Genomic DNA, 22,249 nt, shown 5'->3' on the forward strand with positions numbered 1-22,249 from the left:
CCTCATTGCTGACCAGTCGTCTCTTATTTTAGTTCCATTTGTTCACAGGGTTTGGGCACTTAATGCCTGGCCTGAACCACTCTGAGACAGTGCGTCCTCTTGAACCACTTCCAACCCGATTTAAGCTACCTCCTCTCTTCGTCCCATTCCTGTGACAGAATTAGAATTTACCAGGGAGCTGGTACAGCCCAAAGAGAAAACACTGGAAAATCTCAGCAGGTCTGGCAGCATCTCTGAGGAGGAAAACATTTGACGTTTCAAGTCCAGATAACTCTTTGTCAAATCACAATGTGATGTTGTCAGTTCTATCTGTAATATATGTTATTAGACGAAGGGTCACCCAGACTCGAAATGTTGGTGTTATTCTCTCTCCACAGATGCTGTCAGACCTGCTGAGATTTTTCTAGCGCCTGCAGTACTTTGCCTCTACCTTTACCAACACGCGGTAAGAAGTCTCACAACACCAGGTTAAAGTCCAACAGGTTTATTTGGAATCACGAGCTTTCAGAGCGCTGCTCCTTCATCAGGTGAGTGGCTAGGCTAGATGAAGAAGCAGCACTCTGAAAGCTCGTGATTCCCAATAAACCCGTTGGACTTTACTGTGGTGTTGTGAGACTACGTACTGGTCTGCTGCCTGCCTCTTATTCCTCTCCCACCATCGCCCCTTCTGGAGTGGGACAAACTGGCTCGTTCAAGGAGTCAGCCAGTGTGCTGCGCAACTTAATAATTCCACATTTTTAGTAGAACGAAGGTACTAATGGGATTGTCCACCTGCTGCGTGCAGGAGTTGGTTCCGATCCAGCATTTCCAACTACTGTAATAAATCTTATTCAAGTCTTCATTGCTGCCCTCTCTGTGAATGCTGTCTGAGCGTTACTGGCCTGATGCTTATCTGCACTGTCACGAAATCTGGAATAGAACTTGGGCCATAGATTAGTCAATTGACTGCTGAGTTCATAGGAAGTTGGATGGTTTCTGATGCACTATTCCGTCACAGTGTTCCATCTGTTTCCTGCATGCTCTCAAATGTCCTTATTTCTCTCAGAAGTTTACAGACCTTTTCAGATTTTTTGTCCCAACCCCAAGCATATTAATTTACGCTAAAAGATAAAACAGACTCCCAGAATTCAGCCGATGGCACAAACAGTGAATTCAGGTAATCAAGGATCTACACGAATGTTTAACAAAGTAGTCATTTTTATTTATTCCTGGCGGGGCCTCAGAGTCCCTCTCTGCTGAGATTGCTTTCTATGCCAAAATTAACAATCAGAGAATCCCAAAAGTGCAGAAGGAGGGCATTTGGCCCATCGAGTCTGCACCGACCACAATCCCAACCAGGCCCTATCCCCATAACCCTGTGCATTTAAAACAAAGAAAATTACAGCTCAGGAACAGGCCCTCCGGCCCTCCACTCCTGCACCGACCATGCTGCCCGAATGAACTAAAACCGCTCCTTACCCTTCCGGGGACCATATCCCTCTATTCCCATCCTATTCATGTATTTGTCAAGATGCCCCTTAAAGTTTATTTACTAGTCACAAGTAGGCTCACATTAACACCGCAATGAAGTTACTGTGAAATTCCCCTAGTTGCCACATTCTGCCACCTGTTTGGGTCAATGCACCCTAACAAGCTCATCTTTCAGACTGTGGGAGGAAACTGGAGCACCTGGAGGAAACCCACGGAGACATGGGGAGAATGTGCAAACTCAACACAGGCAGTGAGTGACCCAAGCTGAGAATCAAACCCAGGTCCCTGGTGCTGTGAGACAGCAGCACTAACCACTGTGCCACCCCTTAAAGTTCACTATCACATCTGCTTCCACTACCACCTCCAGCAGCAAGTTCCAGGCACCCACCACCTTCTTATGTGAATAAAAACTTGCCTCATTCACCCCCTTTAAACCTTGCTCCTCGCGTCTTAACTCTGTGTCCCCTAATAATTGCATCTTCCATCCTGGGAAAAAGCTTTCCGACTATCCAATCTGACCATGGCTCTCATAATCTTGTAGACTCTTACCCTAATTGGCCCTCTAACACTAAAGGACAATTTAACATGGCCAATCCACCCAATCAGCATGTCTTTCAGACTGTGGGAGGAAACCGGAGCACCTGGAGGAAACCCACGCAGACACGGGGAGAATGAGCAAACTCCACACAGACAGTGACCTGAGGTTGGGAATCGAACCCAGGTCCCTGGCGCTGTGCTGCAGCAGTGCTAACTACTGTGCCACCCAAAATATACAAAGAAACCCTGAGCAAAGTGAAGTAAGGAGATCAGGCAAGCAAGACAAAACCAGCTCACTGAGAAAGGGGTCCAGCTATCAAGTTACGAATGTCAAAAGATGTTTGGAAAGTCCCTGAATTCTTTTGCCGCTTTCACAGTGTGCGTTCATGTATGTAATGCGTTCCATGCTGGGGAGGGGGAGGGGGATTGGGGGTAAATAATGTTATGTTTGTGCAATCAAGGCCATAAGGTTGTGAACGAGATTAGAAAATAATTTCACAAAAAACGCTGGTTAAAAATCCCAGGGTATCATCAAATAGAAGCCCAGTTTGAATTGGTTGCATTAAGCCAGTAGTAATGACTGTGATACAATCATTTCTGCTCTTTCTCCTACCCTCCCCCTCTCCCTACAAGGGATGATTCTCTGCTCGGCTGAACCTTAAGGTCTGAAGTAGTAATTCACACTGTGAAGTTTTCTTTGTTTCCGAAGGTCCAGCACAGCCCTGGGAATCCCCTCCACCCCCCACTGTCTCTGGAAAAACTAGAGCCTACCACTGAAACAGATGTTCAACAAACATCCCTTAAATTAAGTAAAGTTATTTATCCAGGTTTTAATGTCATCCAGATGTTGACCAGTCACTGGAATACCTGCAAAGTCCTGGAAGGATTTGATAAAAGGCGTGTGTGGGCTGTCTGGAACGAAACCACTGGTTGTAAAGTTTATTCATTAGTGTCGTGATTCGGCTTACATTAACACTGCAGAGAAGTTACTATGAAAATCCTCTAGTCACCACACTCTGGACATCTGTTCGGGTACACTGAGGGAGAATTTAACACGGCCAATGCACCTAACCAGTACGTCTTTCAGACTGTGGGAGGAAGCCGGAGCACCTGGCGGAAACCCATGCAGACACAGGGAGAGCGTGCCGACTCTGCATAGACAGTGACCCAAGCCAGGAATCAAACACAGGTCCCTGGTGCTGTGAGGCAGCAGTGCTAACCACTGTGCCACCCCTCATTCGGTATATACTGAAATCCCTTTTTCAATTACCCTGTTTTGCTCCAAACTACTACTACTCCACATCATTCACTGCACTAGATATGCACACAGGATGTTACACTTCCCAAAGCTGCCTCTTTTTGTTTGCTTCTCCGCTCCCCTACTAAATTACGTACATCATTCTAACGTTGGAAAATACCAACTAAATAAAATTACTTGCAATTGTGAATATCATTTCTTTTTCAACTTGATCTGATTTGCAACATGTATTGGTAGACAGTGGAAAATTATTGTTTCCTGCGCACTATACAAACAATGCATACCATTCATACGGTACATAAGGAGAAGGAAAGGAGAGGGTACAGAATGTGGTGTTACAGTCATAGTTAGGGTGTAGAGAAAGATCAGCTTAGTATAATTTAGGTCCATTCAAAAGTTTGATGCAGCAGGGAAGAAGCTGTTCTTGAGTCAGTTGGTGTGTGACCTCAGACTTGCGTATCTTTTTCCCAACAGAAGAAAGCGGAAGAGAGAATGTCCAGGGTGTGTGGGGTCCTTAGTTATGCTGGCTGCTTTTCCAAGACATTGGGAAGCATAGACATTATCAATGGATGGGAGGCTGGTTTGTGTGATAGCCTGGGCTTCGTTCATGACCCTTTGTAGATTTTTTGCAGTCTTGGTCAGAGCAGCAGCCATATCAAGTTAGAATACAACCAGAAAGAATGCTTTCTGTAGTGCAAATGTAAAATTTGGTGAGAGTCGTATCGGACGTGCCAAATTTCCTTAGCCTTCTGAGAAAGTAGAAGCATTGGTGGACTTAATTATAACATCAGCTCTTGCATCATAAATTTGCTTTGATTTATTATTGTCACGTGTATTAACATACAGTGAAAAGTGTTGTTTCTTGAATGTTGTACAGACAAAACATACTGTTCATAGAGAAGGAAAGGAGAGAGTGCAGAATGTAGTGTTACAGTCATAGCTAGGGTGTAGACAAAGTTCAACGTAATGCGAGATAAGTCCATTCAAAAGTCTAACTGCAGCAGGGAAGAAGCTGTTCTTGAGTCAGTTGGTACATGACCTCAGTCTTTTGTATCTTTTTCCCGAAGGAAGACGATGGAAGGGAGAATGTCCAGGGTGTGTGGGGTCCTTAATTATGCTGGCTGCTTGGCTGAGGTAGCTGGAAGTGTAAACAGAGTCAGTGGATGGGAGGCTGGTTTGTGTGATGGATTGGGCTACATTCATGACCTTTTGTAGTTTCTTGCAGTCTTGGGCAGAGCAGGAGCCCATACCAAGCTGTGATACAACCAGAAAGATTGCTTTCTATGGTGCATCTGCAAGAGTTGGTGAGAGTCGTATCAAATGTGCCACGTTTCGTTAGTCTTCTGAGAAAGTCGAGGCGTTGGTGGGCTCTTCTTAACTATGGTGTCGGCATGGGGGAACCAGGACAGGTTGTTAGTGATCTGCAGGGGGAACTAACACTATAAACTGAAAGTTAATGATGGGTTGCAAGCTGTCATTTACAATCCTTATTTGCTGTAATCTGCTGTTTAAAAATATTCTGGTGCCCTTTGCCCTTTCGCTCCCACTGGGGTAGGGGGCGGTGGGGAAAATCTCTACCTTAATGGTCTGGATCCAAATATTTAGGATGCCGTCCATTGCTAATTAGTAATTACAACATATTCACTCTTTACAGATCTGCCTGACCTGCTGCCCACGTGACGTGATGGTCCGAATTGACCAATTCTGCCGATCCCGCAACATCAAGTTCTTTGCTGGAGATGTCTTTGGTTACCATGGTTATATGTTTTCTGATTTGGGAGAGCACGAGTTTGTGGAGTAAGTTTGAAAGCTTCAGTTGCTTTTTCCACAATGTCCTTCATCCTGGTCTCAATTGATGTCCTTGAGGAATTTGAACTGCCAGTATATTATTTTTCCTGTGCCCTTAGGATATTATTAGCAGCTAAAACCAGACAGCAAGGTGGTTAGCACGGCAGCCTCACTGCAGCATGGACCTGAGTTCCATTCCCCGCTAGGGTCACTGTCTGTGTAGAGCTTGCACGTTCTCCCTGTGTCTGCGTGGGTTTACCCTCTCAGTCTGAAAGACATGATGGTTAGGTGCATTGGCCATGTTAAATTCTCCCTCAGTGTACCTTAGAGCACTGGAGTGTGGCGAATAGGGGATTTTCACAGTAACTTCATTGCAGTGTTAATGTCAGCCTACTAGTGTCACTAATAAATAAACTAAACGTTAATGATAGGCTGCATGACTGTAGTGTGTTACCGCTCTGCTTCCTCTTCTATCTCTTTGCCACCCTTTGATGTTGTTGACCACAGCTTTGAAAGTCCGGAGATGTGCAAGTTAGGTGGATTGGCCATGCTAAATTGCCCCTTAGTTGATTTGATTTGATTTGATTTGGTTTGATTTATTATTATCACATGTATTGGCATACAGTGAAAAGTATTGTTTCTTGTGTGCTATACAGACAAAGCATACTGTTCATAGAGAAGAAGAGGAGAGAGTGCAGAATGTAGTGTTACAGTCATTAGCTAGGGTGTAGAGAAAGAACAGCTTAATATAAGGTAGGTCCATTCAAAAGTCTGACGGCAGCAGGGAAGAAACTGTTCTTGAATCGGTTGGTACGTGACTTCAGACTTCAGTATCTTTTTCCCGAAGAAAGAAGGTGGAAGAGAGAATGTCTGGGATGCGTGGGGTCCTTAATTGTGCTGGCTGCTTTTCTGAGGCAGCGGGAAGTATAGACCAAGTCAATGGATGGGAGGCTGGTTTGCGTGATGGATGGGGCTACGTTCACGACCTTTTGTAGCTCCTTGTAGTCTTGGGCAGAGCAGGAGCCACACCAAGCTGTGATATAACCAAAAGAATATTTGCTATGGTGCATCTGTAAAGGTTGGTGAGAGTTGTAGGTGACATGCCAAGTTTCCTTAGTCTTCTGAGAAAGTAGAGGCGTTGGTGGGCCTTCTTAACTATAGTGTTGGCATGGGGGGACCAGGATGGGTTGTTGGTGATCCACACACCTAAAACTTGAAGTGAGCATCTTGTGACAAATGTACATGTGTTGCTGCAAGAAAGCATTAAAAACATAACCAGCCACTGATTTATATTTAATTCGCATTTCAATATTCTTCAGAGAGAAGCAGAAGGTGGTAAAAGTTGGATCAGGTGAGGAAGATGGACCAAAAGCTAAAAAAGTGAAGATTGATCCAAATGAAACTACTCTGATCAAAAAGGTGTGTAAATCAGTAGCATCTCTAACTAAAGCAATGCGGCATGGTGGCACAGTGGTTAGCACTGCTGCCTCACAGCACCAGGGTTCGATTCTGGCCTCGAGTCACTGTGTGGAGTCTGCACGTTCTGCTTGTGCCTGCCTGGGTTTTTTCTGGGTGCTCCGGTTTCATTCCCAAGTCCGAAAGGCGTGCTGGTTAGGGTGCATTTTTTTTTGTTCGGGGTGCATTGACCATGCTAAATTCTCCCTCAGTATACCCGAACAGGTGTGGGAGTGTTCGCAATTAGGGGATTTTTGCAGTAATTTCTTTGCAGTGTTAATGTAAGCTGACTTGCGACACTAATAAATAAGCTTTAAAAACCATAAGTCTGCGTGGACTTCCTCTGGATGCTCTGGTTTCCTCCCACACTCCGTGTGGGCAGCATGGTGGCACAGTGGTTAGCACTGCTGCCTCACAGCACCAGTGACCCGGGTTCAATTACGGCCTCGGGTCACTGACTGTGTGGAGTTTGTACGTTCTCCTTGTGCCTGCGTGGGTTTCCGCCGCATGCTTCAGTTTCCTCCCACAGTACAAAGATGTGCAGGTGAGGTTGATTGGCTATGCTGAATTGCCCCATAGTGTTAGAGGATCAGCAGGGTAAATATGTGGGGTTACAGGAATAGGGCTTAGACGGGATTGTGGTCAGTGTAGACTCGATGGGCCGAATGGCCTCTTTCGGTAGTGTTAATGTAAGCCTACTTGTGACACTAGTAAATAAATAAATTTGCATTTGACTGAAAAGATTTGAGAGTAGGAACAGCCGATAAAGAGCAATTGTCTGGAACTGAATTGATTGGCCGGCAATCTAGTAGTCAGTGCTGTGTCTGATCTCTGTAAAAGTTGTGTTTGTGACACAGCTGCTGGCCGCCCCTGTCTGTCCCCACCAACAAAAGGAAAACACAGCCCTGTTGTCGGCTGGAGGCGAGCATTTCGCACTTGGCAATCGGAGGCACTTCCTGAGTATAAAAAGTTTGATGGGTGTACTCCCTCTGCCTTGGCTCTGCGGAGATTTCTGATCCTTTGTCACTCTGTGACTTGGTGTTAATGGAAATTTCAGATGAAAAGGCACTCGTGGCCTCTTACAGTAACGACTGCTAATTGGGGCTGATGAGGTGAGCAGCAAGCCGCTGTGTTTCTGGGCACCATTGAAGAATTGGTGTTTGATGGCATTCAGTGGGGGAAATCCAATCTCTTTGTACTGGGGGATTAATGGGATCTGGGAGACCTGGCCTCTTTTATCATGGAATTCTGAATGCGTCTTGGAATTCCCCTGCCATTCCAGTACTGACCACTCCTGCTTGCTTATAATTAACACTGGCAGCTAAAAGTTGTGGTACAAATGTGAGGACACACAAGTCTTTGTGAGAATTCCCAAATTTTGTGAAGCAATTGTTTAAATATTTTGCCTATTTCATCATTCATAATTACACCCAAAATTTTCTGGGCAGCTTCACTGGAGTCCTTAGCCAATATTATTAATTGATTTTTTAAAAAAATTTTTTTCAAAGTTTATTTATTAGTGTCACAAGTGGGCTTGCGTGATATGGAGAGGCGATGACCCAGTGGTATTATCGCTAGACTATTAATCCAGAAACTCAGCTAATGTCCTGGGGACCCGGGTTCGAATCCTGCCACAGCAAATGGTGGAATTTGAATTCAATAAAAGATATCTGGAATTAAGAATCTACTGATGACTGTGAAATTGAATTGTTGATTGTCAGAAAAACCCATCTGGTTCAATAATGTCCTTTAGGGAAGGAAATCTGCCATCCTTACCTGGTCTGGTCTACATGTGACTCCAGAGCCACAGCAGTGTGTTGACTCTCAACTGCCCTTGGGCAGCTAGGGATGGGCAATAAATGCTGGCCCAGCCAGTGGCTCCCATGTCCCATGAATGAATAACAAAAACATGAACACTGCAACGAAGTTACTGTGAAAACCCCCTAGTTGCCGCGTTCTGGCACTTGTCCGGGTACACTGAGGGAGAAGTTAACATGGCCAATGCACCTAAGTCCAAAGATGTGTGGATGGGCCATGCTAAATTGAGCCTATTGTCAGGGGGATTTGCAAGGTATATACATGGGGTTACGGCAATATGGCCTGGGTGAGATTGTGATTGGTGCAGACTTGATGGGCTGAATGGCCTCCTTCTGCAGTGTAGAGATTCAATGATTTCTAACCAGCACATCTTTCGGACTGTGGAAGGAAACTGGAGCACCTGGAGGAACCCCACGCAGACACGGGGAGAACGTGCAGACTCTGCACAGACGGTGACCCAAGGCCAGGAATCGAACCCAGGTCCCTGGCGCTGTGAGGCAGCCATGCTAACCACTGTACCACCGTGCCGGCTGTGAATGTCACATTGTGTAACTGTATTCAGGCACGTTGATTGTCAAAGCTCACGCAAGCGGCTTTTCTGAATTCAGTATTTTAGAATTTAAATTTTAATATCTGAAGAAAATTGGCCTCTTTTTTAAAAATAGGTGTCTGTGTGAGGTCGATTCCACTTGTATAACATTGCATTATAACTTCACACCAAGGTGATGCTGCAAAATCTCCCCGGTTGCTGCAGTGCGTTGTGTGCCAACCTATAAATCATCTGTTTGATGTTGCTAGCTTATTACACTCACCTTGAGTCACTGGAGTCAATTACCTAATGTTCAGTGAGCTCGGTATGAGAGCAAAGGGTCCGTTCCCTCATTGAGGCCAGTAAATTGACCCTATTGTCAGGGGGATTTGCAGGGTAATACATGGGGTTACGGCAATATAGCCTGGTGGATTGTGGTTGGTACAGACCTGATGGGCCGAATGGCTGCCTTCTGCACAGTAGGGATTCTATGATTTCTAACCAGCACGTCTTTCAGACTGTGGGAGGAAACTGGAGCACCCGGAGGAACCCCACGGAGACATGGGAAGGATGTGTAGACTCTGCACAGACAGTGAGCCAAGGCCGGGAATCGAACCCAGGTCCTTGGCGCTGTGAGGCAGCCATGCTAACTACTGCGCCACCGTGCTGGCCACGAGTGCTGCTCCTGCAGCTGTGACTATCACATTGTGTAACTGTACTCAGGCACAATGATGTTCGCGGTTTAGATATCTCTGCTTTGTGCATCCTTATCGCCCCGGTGTCTCGTTGCTTTGTGATTGAAGCTTCTCTGTTATCAAAGCAACATTTTACAAGATAAATGTAATGGTGCACATATTCACACGGAATTTATAATATGGGGACCTGTTCATGTCTGTGCAACACCAGTAGAGAGCACATTTGGAACAGGTCTTCGCTACACTCCATAACAGTGTCCCAATGAGTTTTACCCTGGGGTGGGGTAAGAACTGACAACCTTTTGACAAAAATACCGTATAACTAACCGAGTCCCAGTTGACAGCTCCAGCGAGCTTTAAAGGAATATGTGAATCTTATGACAAAGGAGGCCATTTAGCCTGTCATGCCTGTCCCTGCTCTCTGAAAAGCCTGTTCACTTGAACCTGATGCATTTTTTTGTAAAGTATTTATTGACTTCCCTTCTGAAAGCTGTTGTGAATATTGCCCCGTCATTGTTTGTGATGCGGCATTCGACAGTCTTTCAATCTTCTGCTTCAGAGAAATGTTTCTATTTTGATTTGATTTATTATTGTCACATGTATCGGGATACAGTGAAAAGTATTGTTTCTTGCGCGGTTTACAAAGCATACCATTCATCGAAAAGGAAAGGCAAGAGAGCAGAATGTAATGTTACAGTCATAGGGTGTAGAGAAAGATCAACTTAATGCAAAGTATTAAGCTATTCAAAAGTCTGACAGCAGCAGGGAAGAAGCTGTTCTTGAGTCGGTTGGTACGTGACCTCAGACTTTTGTAGCTTTTTCCTGACGGAAGAAGGTGGAAGAGAGAATGTCCGGGCTGTGTGAGGTACTTAATTATGCTGGCTGCTTTTCCGAGACAGCGGGAAGTGTAGACAGAGTCAGTGGATGGGAGGCTGGTTTGCCTGATGGATTAGGTACATTCACAGTTCCTTGCAGTCTTGGGCAGAGCAGGAGCCCATACCAAGCTGTGATACAACCAGAAAGAATGCTTTCTATGGTGCATCAAAAGTTGATGAGAGTAGTAGCGGACATGCTGAATTTCCTTAGTCTTCTGAGACAGTAGAGGCGTTGGAGGGCTTTCTTAACTATAGCATCAGCATGGAGGAGCTAGGACAGGTTGTTGGTGATCTGAGCGCCTAGACATTTGAAGCTCTCAACCCTCTCCACTTCATCTTTTTTTTTGCTCTTTCCAGCCAGGAGGTGAGCTGTGACATTGTCTTTCCTGGTTAACCAAACCAACCTCCCCCACCCTCTTGGACATGGGAATTATTTTTAATTGCCTGTTTATACTGAGATAAAATTTAGCGAAGAGAGTTTCTGGAGAAACCATTTATTTTTACCTTTCCTCAAGCTTTATTTTGACTTCCCACCTGGCCTTACAATTCAAAGCAGAATCCCGAAAAACATCTTTGTTCACAATGGTCTTATCCAGGGCAATATCAACCTAGGGTCAGGTGGTTGTAATTGTATACTTTTGCGAAGATTCTGATGTTGGGGCTCTTGGCTACCATTTTCTTCCCCATTTTGGCAGTCACAGTTTTTTTTATTCATTCATGGGCCATGGGCGCTGCTGGCTGGGCTAGCATTTATTGCCCATCCCTAGTTGCCCTGGGAGAGCATTGCTGTGGCTCTGGAGTCACATTTAGGCCAGACCAGGTAAGGACAGCAGATTTCCTTCCCTAAAGGCATTAGTGAACCAGATGGGTTTTTCCAATAATGGTTTCATGGTCAGCAGTAGATTCTTAATTCCAGATTTTTTTAATTGAATTCAGATTCCACCAGCTGCCGTGGCGGGATTCGAACCTGGGTCCCCAGAACTTTAGCTGAGTTTCTGGATTAATAGTCTAGTGATAATGTCACGAGGCCATCGCCTCCCTGTACATTGCGAGGGTAATGATTTAATACCAGCAACAAGAGTTTGAATGTAGTGTTGGTCAGAGGTCCCATCATCAGTGTTCTTCACGCTGACAGCTTTGTGTCCAGTGTAGCGTCTGTCTTGCTGCACTCACAGTAAGTTAGAGCGATCCTGGCTAGTGATGGCTGCAGGACCTGGGCAGTTGGATATCTGCTCGAGATTTTACATAGCTACAGGGTAAAAGTTAATGACTGGGAATAATTGGATAATCTAACACAGACTTCCCCTCTGTGCTCTTAGATCCGATGACCGTTGACCCCCAATGCATCAATTTGGAATCGACTTGAGTTACAGTATCCCACAAGCTGGCTCAAGCAGCTTCTCTACATTTTTTCCCAGATCCTGTCAGTTTGAGATCTTTTTCTTTGAAGCAGCATAAATTCACTTTCTTTACAAAAGCACAGCCCCGTCTCTGAATCTTTTTGCTGGTTGACCTGCTGGGCCCTGACCTGCGGCTCAATTAACCCCCAAAAGCTTGATGATGCCCTGCTTCGTCTGAATTCATGTCTTCAGTTCAGCAGCCCGGAACGACCCTCACAAATCTATTTACTTTTTCAAAAAAAAAACCACCTTTCCTGAAGGCATTGACTCCACGCAGCTGACAGGTCCAAGGTGAGTGAGGCATTGTGAACCGAATTAACCGGAAATCTGCTTTCATCTGGGCGGAATTTGAGAATTTAGTACTTTCATTTCAACAGCTCTGCACTCCCTTCCCCTCCCAGGGTGCATCCCCCCACCTCTCCCGCAGCCTCTTGCCCAGCCCCGGCCCCCCGACCTCAACCTCAACCCCAACCCCGGCCACCCCTCTCCCCCACCCCCTCTTGGAGGCATACACACGGTGGGTCGTGTGAGGGCTGCTCTTGGATGTTGCTTCGAGACTTGCTTAGTGCTTCGTTAGTGTACACTTAAACTGGACCATCTGACGGGCAACAAGACAGCTCAGTGACTATCACTGTTTGCTGTGCAGATACATGGATTTGGGTCAGTGTCTGTGGGAGTTTGCACATTCTCCCCGTGCTTGTGTGGGTTTTCTCCGGGTGCTCTGGTTTCCTCCCACATCCCAAAAACGTGCTCTTAGGCTGATTGGTGTTAACAAATTGTCCCTAAATAAGTCTTCCTTCAACCTTCCCCAATAGGCGTAGACAAAGGTCATAGGTGGAAGAGGGCACTCACAATGTTAAAATGGCGGCGCGGCCTCGTTGGGCCAAAGGGCCTGTTTCCTGTGCTGTGTTTTTCTTTGTTCTCCCCCGTCCGCTCCCCCGCCCTCTTTCCAGCCCCTCCCTGTCCTCTCCCCTGCCCCCGCCTGCCCTTTTCCCTGCCCCCCCCACCCCCCCCCCCATAGTCTCCCTCAGCCCCTCCCCTCCCCTCCCCGCCCTCTTCCCCCAGACCCCCCCACTCCCACCTTCTCCCCCGACTTGGTGCTCTCTTTCTCCCCACCACTACCACCCCCAACTCTCTTGTTTTATTGTTCCCAATATTCCCAATGTTCTAAGCAATGTTGGCAACAACGTGACCTTTCTCCAGTTATCCTGCTGACCTGAGGTTGTCTGGAAGTGTTTGTTTCTGCCTGGCTCCAGACTAGGCAGTGTTTTTTTTGTCTGCTGTCCCCCTGCAAGATCGGGTTAGCACATCGGGCCTGTCAGTGCTTCAAGGCGAGGGAAACCGGTACCTATCAGATGAGTTAAGTGCTCAGTGCAAGAGTGGGCTGGAAATAATGGGACAGAACAAAAGAATTATAAAGTTTACTCATTTTCCACCTCCCCAGGGACAGTCTAAATGTAAAAGTGCAGCAAAATCATCCTCTGCTCAGAAGGTAGTGGTGATACATGATATAGCCACACAGGAAATTGCTGCAATTACGGGGTACGATTGACAGTGCTGGCTTCTGACTTGCTGAATACAGCAAGTAAAAACTGACCTTCAGTTTACCTCCGGTCCTGGTGTTTTAGACCATGCAAACTGCTACTAAACAAAAGGCTATTTGAAGTTTTGCGTGGAGCTGCTGCTGTGTGGACTGCCAGGCATTTTGCCACCTCATGTACCTTCCACACCCCAAACAAGTCCATCCAGTAAGAATTGGAGACGGTTTGCTTTAGATGAATAGTGGCACAGTGGATGAAGCTGCAACACAGTGTAATACTGAGCCAGACTAAAAGTCCCAGATCCCAGCTGTATTCTGTGCTCCGTTAACATATCACCTCGAGGGGAAATAACTAAATCTACAGATGCTGAGAAGTATTCCCTGCCAGATTTGAGGGCGGCACCGTGGTCTGCACTGCTGCCTCACACCGTCAGGGAGCTGAGTTCCATTCCTGCCCCAGGCGACTGTGCAGTCTCTGCAGAGACATTCTCCCCATGTCTGCATGGGTTTCCTCCGGGTGTTGAGGTTTCCTCCCACAGTCCAAAGATGTGCAGGTTAGGTGGATTGGCCATGCTAAATTGAGCCTAATATCAGGGGGAGTAGTAGGGTAAACCGACAATGTTGTGGAGATAGGGCCTGGGTGGGATTGTTGTTGGTGCAGACTCGATGGGCTGAATGGCCTCCTCTGCACTGTAGGGATTCTATGATTTGTGTAAGGTCAGGTTTTCAAAGCACGTTACCTTGCTCAAAAGCAGGTTGTGTGGTGACTGTGTGTCTGTGCGCACAGATTAGCAGCAACACTGATGTTGGATTCAGGAAGTGTACAGTTAAACTAGTCTTCAGTCCTTTGCTCTGATCAATGTGCAAGGACACCATCTGGAAAGCATGGATGTGACAGGGAGTCTGTGCTGCTACTCACGGTGGAATATCTTGCTCTCAAAAGAGAAAAAGCTGCGAAATCTCAGCAGGTCTGGCAACATCTGTCAGGAGAGGGAAGAGCATTTATGTCGAGAAGGCTAGGGCAGGGATGTACTTCTGAGCCTGTATACTGGTCAGACCCCAATTAGAGTGTTGTGAGCAGTTTTCAGCCCTGTATCTAAGGAAGGATGTGCTTGGCTTGGAAAGGGTCCGAAGGAGGTTCACAAGAATGATCCCCGGAATGAAGAGCTTGTCAAATGAGGAACAGTTGAGGACTCTGGGTCTGTATTCGTTGGAGTTCAGAGGGCTGAGGGGGGAGATCTGATTGAAACTGCAAGGCCTGGATAGAGTGGACTTGGAGAGATGTTTCCACTAGTGGGGAAAAAAACCAGAACCAGAGGCACAACCTCAGGCTAAAGGGACGATGCTTTAAAACAGATGAGGAGGAATTTCTTCAGCCAGAGAGTGGTGAATCTGTGGAACTCTTTGCCGCAGAAGGCTTTGGTCATTGAGTGTCTTTAAGACAAAGATAGATAGGTTCTTGATTAATAAGGGGATTGGGGGTTATGGGGAAAAGGCAGGAGAATGGAGATGAGAAAAATATCAGCCATGATTGAATGGCGGAGCAGACTTGATGGGCCGAGTGGCCTAATTCTGCTCCAATGTCTTATGGAACTGACATTTTGAGTCCATATGACCCTTTATCAAAGCTAAAAGGCATAGGAAATGGGAGATATTTATACTGTAGGGCGAGGGAATGAAAGATGAGTCATAGCCACAGAAACCAGGGGAAAAGACTGTTAATGGCAGCCCATAGAAAGAATAAAGGGTTTGAATGGCCAAATGGCAGAGAAGCTGTACGCTGTGACAGATGAAGATGTTGGGAGAAGGGGAACTGGGACAGGTAGAATGTTGAAAAGGGGAAGTGGGGGGGAGAAAAGGGAAGGGAAGGGGGATGAAGTAGCGGGGAAGTTTGGGAGGGGAAGAAAAATGAAGAAAGACAATAAAGAAAGAGTAGAGAACAGTAAAAAAAAATTAATCTGTCTTATGTTGACTAACACACAAGTACTCTTGTTCAGGGGAGAAGGTACTGGGGAAGTGGGAGCAATGAGTGTAGCTATCTAATCTCTCACCCTAAGGAGCACAGCCAGGCTAGTTGCCTTCCTTCAGACAATCTTTTAAATTGAATCGAATTTTGAGTCCTGCGGGAGGAAAACATTTTAAGTAAGTGAAGAAGGATCAGCAGAAATATTCCCTGATGAACCACTGTGCTACTGTGTCGCCCCGTGTCTGCATGGGTTTCCTCTGGGGCTCTGGTTTCCTCCCACACTCCGGACACTAACCACATGCTGGTTAGGCGCATTGGCCGTGCTAAATTCTCCCTTGGTGTACCCGAACAGGCGCCGGAGTGTGGCGACTAGGGGATTTCACAGTAACTTCACTGCAGTGTTAATGCCAGTCTACTTGTGACACTAATAAATAAACTTTAATAATTTCCCGGCTTGGGTCACTGTCTGTGGGGAGTCTGCACGTTCTCCCCATGCCTGCGTGGGTTTCCTCCGGGTGCTCCGGTTTCCTCCCACAGTCCGAAAGATGTACTGGTTAGGTGCGTTGACCGGAACAGGTGCCAGACTCTAGCGACTAGGGGAATTTCACAGTAATTTCATTGAGCTGTTAATGTAAACCTTACATTTGACACTAATAGATATACTTTAACTCTGGATATTGCGGAGGCTGGAATCTGAAACAAATGATGTGGAGATGCCAGCGTTGGACTGGGGTAAACATCTAATCTGAAACGAAAGCAGAAAATGCTGGAAACTCTCAGCAGGTTTGACAGCATCTGTGGGGAGCGAATCAAGTTAGCCTCTCGAGTCTGGATAACTCTTCATCAGAATTGAGCTGATCTGTGACAAAGGGTCATCCAGACTCAAAACATTAGCTCTATTCTCTCTCCTCATGCCGTTAGACCTGCTCAGATTTTCCAATATTTGCTGTTTTTATTTTAAGAATGTCACGTTCTCTTTTTAGTCATGGTCGCCTCAGGACCAAAACCATCAGAGAGAGGAACAGGTAAATCAATCCAAGGATTGCTTGCGCCTCTCGTACTTGTAACTTTTTTTAAGTAAAGTTTATTTATTAGTCACAAGTGAGGCTTACATTAACACTGCAGTGAAGTTACTGTGAAAATCCCTGAATCACACAGTCACCCGGGTCCCTGGTGCTGTGAAGCAACAGTGCTGACCACTGTGCTATCGTGCCACCCCAAGATAATCTGCAAGTTAATCAGTCTACTGGTTAGAGACAAAAGTGTCCAGAAGGGCAATTCTTTCACATTGAGAGTAATGAGTGTCTGGAACAAGCTGCCAGAGATAGTAGTAGAGGCGGATACAATTTTGTCTTTTAAAATGCATTTAGACAGTTACATGGGTATGATGGGTATACAGGGATATGGGCCAAATGCGGGCAATTGGGACTAGCTTCGGTGTTTAAACCAAAAGGCAGCATGGACAAGTTGGGCCGAAGGGCCTGTTTCCATGCTGTAAACCTCTATGACTACTGCCTTGTGCCAGTTTAGTATTGTTCCCTCATGTGGTGTATTTCACATTGGGGATAATGTGTGTAGGGGAGGATAATGAAGCTGAGTCCAAAAAAATACACTCAACAAAAGCTGCTGATGTATGTTGTTTTTCTTTAAATTTGTTCGCAGTTCTCTGAACTCGGAGTCTGTGCAGTTTCTACAGTGTTGTTTGGCCTGATTCACCTCTATGGTGCTGTTATCTGGTCTGATTCACAAAGTCACGAGGCTTAGCAAGCTAACAAAAGGCTTGTGTGGTTTAGATTATTTTTATAATTCTATAATCTGTCCTCTTCGGACCAATCGAAGGCATGCTGCAGTGTGGAGTGGAATATCTTGTGGTATTGGTGTAAAGCCCATTACTAAGTGTGTCCACAAGTGGGTACATTTTCCAGGAAATGTGGTTTTGGTGGATCCTCCTCCTTTCAGAGAAGGCAGTGCTGCTTATCTGAAGATCTCCAGAAGTATATTCTCTCTCTCTCTCTCTCTCTCTCTCTCTCTCCCAGCAAATTTTGTGTTCGTGCTCGCATTGCTGAGTGAGCCTTCTCAACTTTTGTTCACTGGGCTGAGATAGAATCCCTTCAGTGCAGAAGGAGGCCATTCGGTCCATCGAATCTGCACTGACAACAATCCTACCCCAGGCCACAACCCCACACATTTATCCCACTAATCCCTCTAGCCTACGCATCCTGGGACACTAAGAGTCAATTTAGCATGTCCAATCAACCTAACCAGCACATCTTTGGAGTGTGGGAGGAAACCGGAGCACCCGGAGGAAACCCACGTAGATACGGGGAGAAAGTGCAGACTCCACGTTGACAGTGACCCGAGGCCTGGAATCGAACCCGGGTCCTTGGCGCTGTGAGGCAGCAGTGCTAACCTCTGTGCCACCTTGCCGTCCAGGTAATCAAGATAGACCATTAACTATTTTGAAGTAATGCTGCCTATAAATAGAATGCCCCCAGTAGAACTGTGGTTAAGCTGGCTACTGCGTGTGGTACTGAACGGTGTAGACCAGAGGCTGGGGGGGGGGTGGTCTAAGGTACAGTACCCAATTTCAGTGTGCTGCAAGGTTATGTAGTGAGGCTTTTGCGTCAGTTGGGTATTTTGGTGAATTCTGCTGGGCAAATGTTTGGGGATATTGTAAAAAATGATTGGCCTCACTACTATAAATTATCCCACAGCAGACTGAGGAATGGTTCACATTTGGGTGACTATGGTTTTGGAAGGAAGCCCTCTGGGCTGATTTATCAGGGATATCTGTCACTTTAGGAACTATCATGAACGAACACTTTCATCAAAGAGTAATTAAAAGTGGGGGAGACATTTTAAATGAATTGTAGAAAGAATTCAGAAAGACAGACTATGACCCCTTGTGCTGGACTCCCCAGTCACCGGGAACATTCTTCCTAAATCTTTCTTTCTGAATTCTTTCTAAACTTCATCTAAGATAATTTGAGGATGAGGGGTAAACTTTTTAGGACTGAGGTGAGGAGAAGTTTCTTCACCCAAAGGTGAATGTGTGGAATTCACTCCCACAGTTGGTTGAGGCCAAAATGTGTGATTTCAAGAAGGAATTAGATATAGCTCTTGGGGCTAAAGGGATCGAGGGATATGGGGGGGAAGGAGGGGGAATCAGGATCTTGAACTTGATGATCAGCCATGATCAAGATGAATGGCGGAGCAGGCTGGAAGGGCCGAATGGCCTACTGCTTCAAGTTTCTATGTAAATAGACAGTATTTTAACATTAATAACAACAATTTTACTTAAAGCCCAAGGGAGTAAAATTGACAAAATCTGGAGTGAAGTCCCATTAGGTGATTTCCCTTTCGTTAGCTCTGTTCCACTAACTGGGCCCAGGCTTTTGCTCTTTCAGTTTTCCCCTGGTTCTGAGAGCATGAGATTGAGGGAGGTGTGGGAGGAGCTGGGTGTGCAGATATTCAGCAAGTCAGCGCTCCCTGCCTGGGCCGCACAGCGAACGTAGGAAGGTAAACTTTCAACCTGAAAGCAGGAAGGAGAAGACCCAGGTGTCCTGGTATGAACATCGATCCACACTCCACAGCAAGTCTACCCAAGTCAGCTCTGACCCCCTTGGACCCAACATCGACATTGCTGCTCCACCGAAAATCAGATCAGCCCCAACGGGTTCTGTCACACCTGAGAATCACCAGCTGGCTACAGACGAACATGGCAGCAACTCTTGCAGATTGGCACACACCGTCACATGACCAGTGGCTACAGAGGCTTGTCAACAGGGGTCAGTGCCAAACAGGACATCCCACAATGACGCACGATAGCTTCATGTGTGGCACTTGAGGCAGAACACGCTTCTCCAGGGTTGTCCTTGTCAACAGTTGGCAAAAGAATCATATCATACAATCCCAGCAGTGCAGAAGGAGGCCATTTGGCCCATCGAGCCTGTGCCAACTTTCCAACAGAACTTCTTACTCAGACCCAGCCACACCTCATCTCTGTAACTCCACATCATTGGACACTAAGAGGTAATTTAGCGTGGCCAATCCACCTAATCTGCACATCTTTGGAGTTTGGGAAGAAATTGGGACACCTGGAGGAAGCTAAGCAGAAATGGACAAATCGTGCAAACAAAACACTGCTCCCAAAATTGTCTGAGCTGTGTGCAGTTTCACTGGAGTCCTTACCCAATATTAGTAATTGATTTTTAAAATTTTTTTAAAAATTTAATTATTAGTGTCACAAGTAAGCTTACATTAACACTGCAATGAAGTTACCGTGAAAATCCCTGAGCCTACATACTCCAGTGCCTGTTCGGGTACACTGAGGGAGAATTTAGCACGGCCAGTGCACACTAATCAGCACATCTTTCAGATTGCGGGAGGAAACTGGAGCACCCAGAGAAAACCCACACAGACACGGGGAGAATGTGCAGACTCCACACAGACAAGCCTGGAATTGAACCCGGGTCCCTGGCGCTGGGAGGCAGCAGCGCTAACCGCTGTGTCACCCATGAAGGCACTCCATCTGAAACAAATTTATTTGCTTTGCTTTGGAGAGGAAAGGCTGCTGGAGCAAAAGTGTGTGAGATGGCTAGATCTGAGTGATCAGCGGAAGAGGGTGGGGATTTTTTTGGTTAAATCTGCGATGGTGGAAATGGGTTTGAGCAACTGCAGTCTTGCCTACCTGGGATGTAGGACAGGTTGACCGTTCACGAGACACATCCCCATTGACATTACATCCCTATCCACCTGGTTAGCTTCTGATGTGAGTTATTTATAAGCTGCTACCTTTGCCACTGTGATGCATTGCAGTCATTAAAAGCACTTAATTGAATTAAATTGTCTTGAGCGCTATTGCCAGAAACCTATGCTTCATCCATATTTTCAAGTCAGAAAAAAGACAGTCTGCAGTTTGAAATTTCATAGACTTTTGAGATAAAACACTAATTGGACCATTTCAGGGTACTGCCATATGAGCCAAGCTGCCTAAATACTTGAAACTATAAAACTATGCATATTTAACCTTTTTAAAATCTTAAACTTGCAGAGTGGGGTTGCATCCTTGGGATGCAAATGGAAATCTTAGCCACGTTTAGTGTCATTGATGAAAGTGTTTGGCAAGAGAGCAGTATCAATGCCTGAAGGGTTTTGAAGTCAGCAAACTTTACTGCAGTGTAAGTGACTTCACGTTTTAAGTGCTCCAGTGGTGAATTGGCTCCAAATTGATGACCGCAAGTTGGTACGATCAAAGCAAACACGCTTTTTAACTTGTGCGCAGGCTGGAAATGGATCTGTAAAAGAGTGATAGGCGATGGCGGGACTGACGAATGAGGAGAGATTGACTAGGTTAGGATTGTTTTCATTGGCGTTCTGACTCTGGAGAGGGATCTCATCGAGACTTACAAAATTCTAACAGAACTAGACAGGCTGTAATGCAGGGAGGATGTTCCCAATGGTAGGGGAGTCCAGAACCAGGATTCAGGGTAGACCATTTAGGACAGAGATGAGAAGACACCCAAAGAGTAGTGAGCCAGTGGAATTCATTACCGCAGGAAGTAGTTGATGCAAAAACATTGAATGTATCCAAGAGGCGGCTGGATATAGCACTAGGGGCGAATGGAATCAAAGATTATGGGGAGAAAGCAGGATTAGGCTATTGAGTTGGACGATCAGCCATGATCGTGATGAATGATGGGGTGGCACAGTGGTTAGTACTGCTGCCTCTCAGCGCCAGCGACCCGGGTTCAATTCCCGGCCTGGGTCACTGTCTGTGCGGAGTCCGCACGTTCTCCCCGTGTCTGTGTGCATTTCGTCCGGGTGCTATGTTTCCTCCCACGGTCTGAAAGATGTGCTGATTAGGTGCATTGGGAATGCTAAGTTCTCCCTCAGTGTACCTGAACAGGTGCCAGAGTGTGGCGACTTGGGGGAGTTTGCAGTAACTTTATTGCAGTGTTGCTTGTAACTAATAAATAAACTTTAACTTTGCTTTAAGAATAGTGGAGCAGGCTTGAAGGGATGAATGGCCTCCTCCTGCTCCTATCTTCTCTGTTTCTATGTGAGTGAGTGAGCTCTGATCAGTCCGATTGACACACACGCTGCTTCTGTGGTGGGTGAAGGTGAGAGCTGCTGTGGAAACTTGTGGGTCTGAAGTGAATGATTTGGTTTCAGAATGAGCAGCTCGAATCCCTGTAAACTGGGTTTTGTGTTAGTAAGTGGCTCATTTGCCATGGTCGTTTTTTGAATAGTACACTGCCCCCAAGGACTTGCTTACAAAAACAGTGACAGAGAACATTGTGCAATGCTTATGGAACGTCTGCCAGAATGGTGCCATAGTGAATAATTCTGGATAGCTTTATTCATCATACAGTGCCAGCATTGGACTGGAGTAGGCAGAATAAGTAGGCTCACAACACCAGGTTAAAGTCCAACAGGTTTATTTGGTAGCACAAGCTTTCGGAGTGTTGTCCCTTCATCAGGCATGTGAAGAGTTGTGTTCACAAACGGGGCAGATATAGACACAGACTCAATTACAAGATAATGGTTGGAATGCAATGGTTGTAATTCAGTTTGTGCCTATATATGCCCTGTTTGTGAACCCAACTCCTCATTCACCTGATGAAGGAGCGGCACTCCGAAAGCTTGTGCTATCAAATAAACCTGTTGGACTTTAACCTGGAGTTGTGAGACTTCTTACTGAGACGGATACAACACAGTCCACTCCTGTGGTGGCTCTCAGCAAAGCTAACCTACTGAACTCACACTCTTTTTCTGCCCAATTCCTTTCCAATTAGTTAGTCAATTCCCTTCTGCAAATTAACATTTGCAAATCCATTGCCCATCCTTTTACACTTTGCTACTTTTCTAAAAAATATATTCTTCCCCTCTTAGGTTGCCCAATATCTTAAATCTGTG

At 46.0% G+C, this 22,249-nt stretch overlaps 1 protein-coding gene across 1 annotated transcript in view; it reads left to right on the forward strand.

Moving 5' to 3' along the window:
• The window catches only part of sae1 (SUMO1 activating enzyme subunit 1), a 125,865-nt gene that overhangs the window by 23,062 nt on the left and 80,554 nt on the right, over nt 1-22,249 (forward strand). Inside the window, exons 4-5 of the mRNA XM_080218142.1 lie at nt 4,920-5,062; nt 6,373-6,472. Coding sequence (XP_080074268.1) covers nt 4,920-5,062; nt 6,373-6,472 — 243 coding nt within the window. The remainder of the gene's footprint in view (nt 1-4,919; nt 5,063-6,372; nt 6,473-22,249) is intronic.

Source organism: Carcharhinus amblyrhynchos, unplaced genomic scaffold, assembly GCF_965287045.1.
Source record: "Carcharhinus amblyrhynchos unplaced genomic scaffold, sCarAmb.v2.hapA scaffold_37, whole genome shotgun sequence".
NCBI classification, from domain to species: Eukaryota; Metazoa; Chordata; class Chondrichthyes; order Carcharhiniformes; family Carcharhinidae; genus Carcharhinus; species Carcharhinus amblyrhynchos.